Source organism: Phaethon aethereus (assembly GCF_964289735.1).
Source record: "Phaethon aethereus genome assembly, chromosome: 1".
NCBI lineage: Eukaryota > Metazoa > Chordata > Aves > Phaethontiformes > Phaethontidae > Phaethon > Phaethon aethereus.
This window is the reverse complement of record NC_138575.1, coordinates 29,674,901-29,686,655: the sequence shown is the minus strand read 5'-3', so window position 1 is coordinate 29,686,655 and position 11,755 is coordinate 29,674,901. Positions and strand designations below refer to the sequence as shown.

General features: G+C 41.5%; 1 protein-coding gene across 1 annotated transcript in view; it reads left to right on the top strand.

Moving 5' to 3' along the window:
• Positions 1-857: 857 nt before the first annotated feature.
• Positions 858-11,755, top strand: part of MDFIC (MyoD family inhibitor domain containing) — a 45,435-nt gene continuing 34,537 nt past the window's right edge. Inside the window, exon 1 of the mRNA XM_082003738.1 lies at positions 858-1,145. Within this exon, the coding sequence (XP_081859864.1) occupies positions 1,055-1,145 (91 nt within the window). The 5' untranslated portion in view covers positions 858-1,054. The remainder of the gene's footprint in view (positions 1,146-11,755) is intronic.

The window sequence follows — 11,755 nt, the reverse complement described above, 5'->3', positions numbered from 1 at the left end:
TGCCCGCCCGGCTTCCGAGGCGCAGCTGGCTCGAAGGCAACCCATAACCGCCGCGGACAGCTGCTGAGCCAGCGGCTGCACCATTAAAAGTGCCCCCGCACCGCTGCCAAGCGCCACAGCTGCGAACTCTGTCCAGGCATGAACGCCTCTCTTTCAGATTCCACACCCCCCCCCCCGCCTTCTTCCCTATTTCTGCTTGACGGGTTTCGGCCTCCTGGGGGAATTTCCGTGGCTGGAGGCCCGGCTGGGGGCGGGAGGCAGCGAGGCGCCCCCCCGGCCCCAGCCCCAGCCCAGCGCGGCGCGGCCCGGCCCCAGCCCCAGCGCGGCCCGGCCCAGCCCGGCCCAGCCCAGCCCGCGGGCCCGTCGCTGGCGGGCGGCAGGACCTGCACAACCGCCGCCCCGAGCCGCGGCCGCCGCCAGCCGGAGCGGGATGTTTCATTGTCCGGAAATGATGGAGAAGGAGTGACTGTGGCGGCGGGGGGGACAGCGGGAGTGAGTGCCCGTGTCTGCGTGCCTCTGCCCCGGGGGGAAGGCCCGCGGGCGCGGGGCGGGCGGCGCGGCGGGAGAGGCGGCGGCCGTGGCCGCCGGGGGAGAGGGAGCGGCGGCGGCGCGGGGAGCGGCTCCCGCGGCGGGGGCGCGGAGGAGGGCCGGGCGCCGCGGCGGAGCGGGAGGAAATGCGGAGGTGGGCGCGCCGCGCTGCCGGCCGGCCCCGCCGCGGCGGACGGGGCCCCTCGGCTCCCCCCGAGGCGCGCCCCCACCCCGGGCGCCCCCCGCGGCCGCCCGGCTCGCGGCCCGCGGCCGCCCCCGCCCCGCGGCCGCCACCCCCCGGCCCCGCGGGTGCTCGCCGCGGGTGGCGGGCGGCGCGCCCGTCACCGCGCCGCAAAGTTGCCGCCGCTTCGTCGCTGTCCCTCCTCAATCCCTCGCCCCCGAGCCGTGAGTTTTCTGCATAAAATACATTAACGAGCCCTTTCATTTGCTTCTTCCTGCAGAGTCGCGTGTTAGTTTTGTTGGAGGGGGGTGCAGGCGCCTTATTACTCGGTGAGAGGGCTGGCAGATGTCCCAAGTGAGAGAACCTCTTCCTCCGGGGCCTGAAGGGCCAGAGCAAGCTCCGACTGAAAACAGGTCTTTGATCTCTCTCCCTCGAGGTAAGTTGCTTTAAAGTTTCTCTGTAATTGTTGCGCCTTTTATTTGAATGATACATTTACTGATTTGTTTTGTGGGTTTTAACCCCTCTTCTCTTTCTCCTCCCCACCCCCCGACCTCCCCTCCTTGGTGTAAGTCTGTAACACTTTCACTTCCACCTCTTTATTGTTTTAACCAGAAATTCCTATGTAGAAAAACGCAAAAAAAACCCCGACAAAAAAAAAGGTGCACTGCTGTCAGCATCGGTTTTCAGTACTTGAAAAACTGCAGTCATTCAAGAGGCAGATGCTGTTCCTTAAAAATCGTTTCTTGTTTCTCAGATTTGTGTTTAGAAGCCCTTTCCTGTAAAGCTCTCCTCCCAGGTCTTGCAGTAAATTGAGAAAGGTTGATGCAGGAGCTGGAGCTTTTTTCAGGTTGGAGGTCACTGCGGTTTTTTTCTTAGGTTACTCTGTGATGCTGCAGCTAAAACTAGTTTCTAAGAGTATGAACTTGTTTTCTATCAGCTGTTCAAAAGGTTGTTTAAAAGTGCATTCATCTTAAAGAAAAATTCTTTAAGGTATATCTTACTTGCATTGGCACAAATATGTTGATATTCTGATCACCTTCATGTAGGGAAGTTAGACAAGGTATTTTGCAAGTTTATCCTCAAAATAGGGAAGTGTGTTTGCCTACTGAGTCCTGGTCTGTGGAGGTGAGACTTAATATTTTTTTTCATTTACAGCTACAGCTTTGTTTTCCAGAATTCTGACAGTAGTTTAAAAAGTCTCTGAAGAACAGACAACTAAGCTTGTTCAAAAACTGTAACTTTATTCATAACTGGTTAACTGGAGCAGAGTGTGGTAACACAGTTGTGCAACTGTGGATTAAAGATGCAGTCTTGGTTTTGTAACTTGGGAAATCGATAGCTATGTGAAATCAAAGTTGAAGACTCATTTGAGAAACAAGAAAGTGTCTGTAGCTAAGTAAAAGTCTTCTGGCAGGGAGACATATTAAATTGGCTTATACTTATCTTATTGTTTTGGGTTTTTTTATCCTAGAGAATGACTCATAACTTCTAAACAGTAAAAAATAATAATAAAAAAAGATTAGATACAGAAGATCAAGTGTGCAGAACTGAGCTGTTAGAATCATGTTTTGCCAGAAACTTCAGTATCTGTGATACATGTTTATTTTCAATGTGTTGTTTTTATCTGTCATGTGATCAAGTGGCCACGCTGGTTAAACTCTGCATGCAGGCCATACATCAAAGGTACTGAAGCTGTAAGTCAGTGAACTGACTAGCCTGGAAAGTAGTCTCATTCTTACGGTGCCATTTTAAATTGAGTTTTCACTATGAAATAAAGTCTTAACGTGGTTCCATTTTGTAAGATTTTCAATGCATGCTCTTCTTTTTATGAAAAGTAGGGAAACTTGTCCATGGACAAGTTCTGTGCAGAAAATCTGAATGACAGCTCACAGCTGTTGAGGTGGAGGACTGTAAAATTACTTTCTTAGGGATCAGTAAAGTACAAACAAGTGTAATATATTGATTCAGGTTTGCTCACTGGCCACACCTTTCAAGGTACACGCTCAGTTTCAAAGCGTATGTGTAGTTCACAGAAAGAGAAAGCTGATTTTTTTACAGAATTCAGCATTCAAATACATAATTTTTATTCTAGTGAACCTAGATTTGAGGATAACTGTGGATATTTGTTGCTTTTTTCTAGCCTAAGTCTGTTGGGGAAATGGGGGTGGAAAGAGGAAGAGGTGAGTTCATAACATTTCCAGTCTATATTCCAGCATTTCTGTTGTCAGCTTTGCAGTGTGTGGTTACAGGGTAAGGTAGTCCAGATATTCCAGGACTGAAGATCTAAGATAATGTATCTGGGACTTTCAATACCCCCTACTCTTTCTGTACTACCCCCCGGGACACCCAAAAGTACATCGATTTCTCTTAGAACTCGGTGATAATTTAAAAAGCTGTGGTTGAAATTAATATTCTTTCTGGTATTTGAAAATTTGAAATAATTAGTACTTTACTTAGAATCACCTCAATATATTTGTGTGATGACTCCATATGTTTACAGTGAGATACTTGTCCATCTAGGAGTAAAGATTCCTTAATCAGAAAAAAATGGCTTATGTTGTATGCATAATAAAGGATTAAGTGAATTCTAGTGAGAAAGAATTTTTGGTTGGTAACAGTGTACTTTAATATGCTTTCTATAATTGTTTAACTGGTATAGATGCCTTACATCCTGAAAACAAACTTGTGTTCTTCTCTTCTGTAGTTCCATGAGATAACATCAAAAAATCCTTATATTCAAAGTGCTCCTTTTGCTTGCTATCTTATGTATTTAGATGCTGAAGCCTAATTTTATTTTCCCATGAAAGGAAAAGAAACTTCAATTGAATATTAAATATTCAGCAAATATCCCACAACCTAAGAAAAAAACAGACAAAAGTAATAAAGCTTAGGCAGACTGCAGGGATATACATCAGTTGTGGAGATGGTGAAAACTGTGGGTTGAGACAGTTTGGCCTACACATGTGGCATACTCTGGCTTTTGCAACTTAAAAGAATTTTTGTAGGTTACTTTAACCAACATGCTCTCTCAGCATCTCCCCCATCACTGTTCTGCCTTGGTAGTTCATTTTTGAATTAATGAATAAATATTTGCGAGATTATTGTACTTTGCCCTCCACAACTTGTGTGCTATGAGAGAGAGCAAATGAAATCATAGCGTCTTCTTTTGTGGCAATGTCAGTACTCAGTTTCAGTCCTTAGACCATTAGCTGTGCCAGCAGACCCTGCTGCTCTAAGGTACAGACTGCAGGATGAAAGGTTTAACCTAATTTCTACAAAGGTCTAGCTAGTTTTTGCCACATCCTTCCAAAAGCGTAGCTCTGCTCATGCACTCTTATTCAAGATCCTGGCCATGCTGTCTCTCTTCTCCTGTAGCTCCACAAGCCTTGGAATCAAATTATGACTACTTCTACCTGTGTTCTGTGTAAGGTAGTCAGAGTAAATAGTGTCATGTCTGCTCAGACCACTTCAGTTTGGCTGTGATCAAGTATTTTTTACACTGGCGGGTACCAAAATAATGTCCCTAAACAAGGAATGTGACATTTTGTGACCCTCTGCCTCTCCACTTTAAGGAAAATGTTTAATATGTTAGAGGTCATGTCATGATTATTACTTGGACTTTTTCCATTAAATCCTCTGCATTTGAATAAAACAGAGAATACAAGAGAGAAATTCAACAAACATGGAACTATATTTAGAGAACTGAGCCACATTTTAGAAAATGTAGGACTGTAATCTGTCAAGTATTTGTAATGCTTTCACCTTTGCCTGTTAGTAACTAAATGTAACTTAGAATAACAAGTGAATAATATTTAGCTTTCTTAATCTAAGAAGAAAATAAATAAAATAAAAACCTGCTGTTATGAATTGAGATTGATAATTGCATTTCAACTCTAAAAACTTTCTAGTATCTCTTTAGATGAGGGAAGGAAATTCACTAGAATTTTTGTTTTTTTAATGGGGTGGGGGAGGAGAGTGGAGAAGTCTAGTAAAAATGTCAAGGCTCAAATTTTATAAGTGACCATTCTCCCTGGTGCAAATCATGTCACTGTTGCTGGATGGAGAATGCAGTTCTGATCTGGTGTCTGCAGAAATCATATTCAGCAATTAATACTTGCATTCAGAAAAGTACTAAAAGCACATGGTCCTCTTCAAGAATGTGATTTAAACCCCTTCACATTTTCTGTGCTTAACTGTTTTCATGACAAGGAGCACCAAAGGAACATCCTGGCTAGACGAGATGGTGTGACAGAAGACTCACTGCAGGGAATGTCTAGACATTCTTGAGGCAACAACGATTGCTATCACCATAATTGTTGCACTTTACCAGCAGTTCCTCAGTGTTAGGAGTAATGGATTTTTATTTTAACGGTTAACCAGTGCACTCAGATTGCTCAAACTTACTAAATACTTCCTCTATATTTGTGTTCACGCTTGCAATCAAGAGTTGAGTGAATCTGTGTTAATGTGTTTCATTGCTGTCTGACAGTACTGAAGCATTTATTGAACGTTACTGACTAAAATACCTAAAACTTTCATAAGTGTCTAACTCTAGTTTGTCATAAAAATGTATTTCTGCTTTCAGTTTCACGTGCATGCCGTTCCAGTAAAGTGATTCATGTCCACATGGGTGTGATCAGCTTGTATTTCATAGACTTGACTGTGAAGTCTTGCATCAAACTTGAAATACTTTTGTTCCATCTCATAGGCTAATTTTATATCAAAATCATTCTTCTCAAATTCCATGCCAGGCCTTCAGAAGTTAGACTTCTCTGTGTTTTAAAGACTTTTTTTTTTTCCCCCTAATAAGTAGCATCCAGCAATGAGTGTGTTAGCAAGTGATTTCATTTGCATCAGCAATGCAATTTTGAAGTGAATCTCCTGTTCGCCCCCGCTTTGGTTTGCACTGTGGAGTGATCCTGGGGAGTGACCTGGACTGGATTCCTTTTGGACAAAATAGTCTGGAAGATGCACTGCAGGAATGTGCCTAATGCACTCCAGCCACTAATGAGCCTTCAGTCTTTGAGATTCAATCTGAGAGCTAGTCCAAAGCAGAAAGCCCCTGGAACACGTAGAATAAGGAATCTGTCCTTAAAATCAACTCTTCCACTTTACAGGCGCACTTCTATTGGCCCGTGCTATTGCTAGTACAGACATAGCCACTGAGTATTGCTGAGCACTTCTGTGAAGCTTATGTTTTGTACACATGTGAAACATTGTTGGATGAATGACATAAATTTATAACTGACCATATGACAATTAGTATGATTATTTGTGAAAAGAAGTTTTCACTTATGTATTTGAACTTTTAAATGCTTTTAATAGTGCAGAATGCCTACTTGCATGTTGATACTAATTTTTAATTTATCAGGACTGAAATTTGTCCAGGTCTGTCAAACTTGAGTACATCCATAGTTGTTCCATAGCTTGCACCTGGAAAATTCTGTGTAAGAGCTTTCCAAGAAGTTCAGTTGAATTGCTCTAATTTTGAGAGACTGATTTTTTCAGTGGTATTTTTGAGGCCATTGAAAGTTGCAATGAGACATTTAAGTGAAAGCCACTGAAATGAAATAAAACCAAAGTAGTTATTTTAGTTTTAAAACAATCGAACATCTAAATGGAGGCTTCCAACTCCATAATTTGTGGATTATCAATATTAATTAGATTGTACAACCAGTCATTTATGAAATAAGATCATTTCAGGCAAATCATGAACTGGAATAGGCATTCTGTTACACGAATAACACAGTTGACCATGCTTGTTATGTGCAATGCCTAAAACTTTTAGGCATTTCATGAAGTAGCTGGTGGGTGTTACTGTTAATGGTTGCATTGTGAAACCTGGTATTATCGCGGTTCCATTGTGTTATTGTTGGGAACAGTGGAATTTTCGGTAGGAAATAGCATCCTCAGTGGTTCCTTGCCAGCGAGGATATTAGTGAACAAAGGAAGTGTTAGAAGTGCAGTGTTTGCCACATGCTTTTCAGTCCCTCCCAACCGCTGTACGCTTGAGACAGAGAACCATTTTGTTACCTTTCTTTTTGGAAACATTCTTCAACTTTTGTGTTTTAGGGTTTGCGTTTCCCCCCCCCCCCCCCAACTGTTCTAATTTCTCTCTTTGCTTTGAAGGACAAAATTCCATCTGGGATGGTTTGAGCTTTGCACGTGTATGTTTAAATCTGTGTCTGCTTGTTCAGGAATAACTCAGGCCGTTGGCGGATCCATGTTTACATCCCAGCAGCTGGGTCAAATTTAAGTGCCTAAGAAGCTTTGCCCTTAACTTCCATTATTCCTCTGCCCTTAAACAGTAAAACTGTTGGACTGCTCCCATCTCTGCATTTTTGGAGGTCACAATGACTTCACTGTGCCAGCCTGTTTTTGTCTCTCTCTCTTTGAGAATGATGCACTCAGGTTTCCAGAAGCCTTTCCCAGCCCTTGCTTTTGCTTCACTTGTTATTTGGTGCAGTCCACCACATTGTTGGTGACTAGAAAATGAATGTGTCATAGCAACAGAGCCTTCTGTTGTTGCAGCAATGAGATTTTAAACTCATTTTACATCCACAGCATCCCCATGTCAATAGACAAACTCTAAACCTGTTTCTCAAGTCCAGTTTGTCATGTTGCTAGTCAAGCACTCTTACAGTTCACGTGAATGGAGGAGATGGCTGAGTCAGTATATAGGCTTATGTGTCATCATATGAATAGAAATCAGCTGTCCATCACAGTCTGAGGATGTGCAACCCACTTCATGTGGGCACTTGTTTCCATTTTTCTGGTGTGTTCAGGGTTTGAATATTACGTAGTTACTGATGCATTGAGGTGTGATGCCATGTTGGAGGACTGCGAGACCCATTCCTGTGTAAATTCAGGAGACATGGTGGGGCAGCTAGAGTGTGAATGTACAAATGGACAAGCACCTGGAGAAGAACAGGTGGTTATTTGTCAAAGACTAGAGCTCTTTGAGATGTGTTCCACAAATGTACATCCATTGCCTATCTTACTTGTGTGTTTTCTATCAGTTTTACATATTAGTGAGATGTCCACTCAGTATGCTCTACGTTATCATAGGGAAAGACAGAATAAATAGAGCTCTGAAAAGAAGGATACTTCACTGGAAGTTCTAAGAAGTTTTCAGGAATTAGCTTGACCTATATCCCAGGAACTTTATAAAAGCATAGAAGACAAGATTGGAAGGGATCTGGAGAAATTGCCTTGTATATCCTTCTTACCTATCTATACATGTCTTTTTTGACAATTCTGACTATTTGTCAAATTTTCTTTTTGATAGGGCTATTGTAATAGTAGCCTTGTTGCTGACCCAGACTGCTGACACTATTCTGTTGGTGGAGTATTGTAAAATATATTTGTCATGGTGCAAAGGAATATATGTAATCAGAGGCACATGCTCTGAACTAAAACAGGTGTTAACAATCAATGGTACAATAGTCTCAATGGTGAAAACAAGTTTTCATTCATGAAATACATATATTGTTGTGTAATTTTAAAAATAAATATAACAAGATGATGGTAAAATGAATGTATCACAAAAAAGTGATCTATATATAGTTTAATAAGTCCAAATAACAAAAAAATAGGAGTTCACTTTGTTTACTTATTTCATGAAACAGTAATTTTGAGGTGTGATTAAAATTTCAAATTTTTTCAGTTAGCAGCTTACCAGTTGTCTTAGTACAGATATGACTGGGGCTGTTAACCATCTCAGTTCTATACTTTGCCAGCATGTTGTGTCTCTTCCTTATTTAAACCTTAAACTTGCACTAATCTCTACACAAGTAGCGTCTATGCCCATGCCTACCTTCAGGATAAATCACAGGGTGCTCTGTGTGGGTGTCACTCCCGCGGGGCTTTTGGCTAGAAGCTCTTTCAGCCCAGGATTCATTTAGGAGAGGTACATAGCCACACAGCTTGCTGGTCCGGGGGATGAACGGTGGTAGGTAAAGAAGACTATCTTGCTTTTGTGACATGACCTAGAGTAACTTACCATGGTTTTAAAGACAGATTGGATTTTTACCTCAACACTGCCAGACTCGGAACACAATGAGTCTTTTCTTTCCATTATTTGAACTGTTAGGAAGAGCATCTCTTTTTCTTCTTGGCTGCCAGTTTTGGAGGTTAGTCACATGAGAGTGGAAGGGTGTACTAGAGGAAGCAGAAGCTATAACACTGAGGAAGTATTACATAACAATTCTTAAGATTAAGCTTGGTTAAAACAGAGAACTGTTATAAATTTATTCAGAGATGCAGTAGAAAAAGGCCATTAGTATTTGTGCCAGCTGTAAGCTTTATTAAAACTGCTCTGCCACAAGCATGGCACATCAGGAAAGATTAAGGTCTTTGTGTGGGTCCTTACTGGGCTTCTAAATGTATTATGTGTCATAAACTACTCATCACTCTTCTTACGCATGTAACACAAAAATAATGGCATCAACAAACCACAGACTCAGGAGTGTTCTTGAGGCTATTTTCATGTGTGATTGGTTGTAGTTGGTATGTTGTAGTTGCACATCTAGAATTTAAAAAAAAAGTTATGATCCCATCATCAGCTGTTTATTATAAGGCAATAATCAAGAAATTCCTTTGTACTAACACTGAGACCTGGTGCACTTTCAAGAAAAAACAAATTAATCATGACAGCAGTGTTTGTCCATTTTCAGTGTTCTGATACATCAGAAGGAATGTATGAAAAAATCTTAAACATTACTTAAGGTCTACTTTTTCTAAAGCCCCATTGTCCTAAGTCTGGCTGGGATGGAGTTAATTTTCTTCATGGCAGCCCCTGTGGTGCTGTGTTTGGGATTTGTGACTAAAACAAGGTTGACAGCACACCAGTGGTTTGGCTGTTGCTGGGCAGCACTTGCACAGTGTCAAGGTCTTCTCTTTTCCCACTCTGCCCGCTGCACCCAGCAAGCGGGCTGGGGGTGGGCAAGGGTTTGGGAGGGGACACAAGCTGGACAGCTGGCCCAGACTGACCAGAGGGATATTCCATACCATATAACATCACACTGAGCAATAAAAATTGAGGGGAGGAGGTTTTGGGGGAGATATCCATTGCCTGGAGACTAGCTGGACATTGGTCTGCTTGTGGGAGGTGGCGAGTGATTGAGTGCCTTTGCATCTCTTGTTTTATTTTTTCTTCCTCGTTCCTTCACTTATTAAACTATATCTCGACCCACAAGTTTCCTCACTTGTGCTCTCTCTGTTCGCTCCCTTTGTCCCGCTGGGGAGGGAAGGAGCGGCCATGTGGTCCTTGGCTGCAGCCGGGGGTCAACCCGGCACACCCGCAGAGCAGCATGCTCCCGTGGGAAATTCGGGAGTGTGAAGTAAGATACCAAATACGTGTTCGATGGTGTAGGTTTCTGTTACACACATTCATGGGAAAGTCTTCATGTGAATTCAATAGATCAAAGAACAGATACTCAATTAATGTTAATTGTTGTAAACTTCTTATCAAAATTGTTTGGTGTTAAATTGGAACATTGTGGGGGTTTTTTACTGTTTAATAGTGCCTCTTACTTCTTTCTTGTTAACTGTTGATATAATTTACATGGTTTTGACTGCCTGATTACTATATCCAGCTATAATAATAAAAGTAAACATGAAAAATGCACCTACATAGTTTAAGAAAAAGAGAGACAAAGATACTGAACTGAAAACAAGCAGAGGAATGAAAACTAAATCCCTGTGAATAATGATGACATTGTATTCTGCATTCCTTCATATTTCTTAGATAAAAACATAATCTAGAACAGAGGGCTCTGAGGAAACATTAATGTTAATATACATTTTTACTACATTAAATAGGTTCTGCAAAGTTGTATCCTATACAAGAAAATTGTGTACAATAACTCTGCAGTTTTGTACTACCACTGCCAGGTAGATATTGTTGTAATCTTGGTGGTGTTACTGCAGTAAAGTAATTTTAAGAGCAAAATCTCTTAAAATAGCTCATTTATGCTTACCTTCTGTGGAAAGCAGAGCGTACAGTGCTTGCATTTCTTTTACACTAGTTCTCTCCAGGACACTACTTTCATTCAGCCTACTTCAGGACATTTTTCAAATATTTTTGAAACAGATTTGCACCTAATATCTAACTGCACAGGCAAAGTCATCATACTTCAATGCAGTTGGATTTGTATCTGATAGATAACCAAATAGAAATAATTTGTATCTAATGTCTGTCAGCGGGATTGAAAAAATCTGAAACAAAAACGAGTATCTAGGTGAGGTTAAGTCATCAGGGCAAGACGCAAAACTCATTGAAGTCAACAGATATCTTCCCAATCACTCCACTAATTTTATGCCAATCCCAGCGAAACAGTTCATCTCAGGATGGGCTTGAGGAAATATTGACAAGTTGTTGAAGAAATGGTGATGAGAGAGAGGACCGAGAGAGAAGTACCACGGAGGTAGCTGGCTCAGACATTTCAGAGGTGGAAATTAATAGAAGGGGAGCAGCAGTGCTTGAAGGCACATGCTACTATGCATACAATACGGCATATATTATTTTGAGTGATGTTCAATGCCTCAGTTTAATAGGGTGGATAACAAAGTCAGAAAGTTAGGATTTAAAATCAAACTGCTGTTGGTTACATAAAGAAACTAACCTTTAATATGTCACGGTAGCAATAAGTGATTTTTCTGTGTCTCGGGGCTGGAATCATTGCTTTACTAGAGGATATGGTATCATTACATTGTGATAAGTGGTTTATAAACACATTCTTGTTTGAAATAAATAAATAGTTTTCAACCAGTTGCTCATTTAGATTTACTGTAAATATTAAATGTTGTATGTGTACTCAAAAAATACTTGAGCCTGAAAATATTTAGTGTTTTACAGATTCCTTGAGTAAGTGATATAAACTGATAATCTGTCACTGCGAATAATGAACAAAGTAATTCCAGATTTGGAAATGTTTCCTTGAATGCCAGTAGGAAAAACCTGTAGCAATCAAGAACAGAAAGATTTCTGTGTATGAATTTGTCTATTAAAAACATTAATGACAGTGAAAATGAAAGCTGTCACCT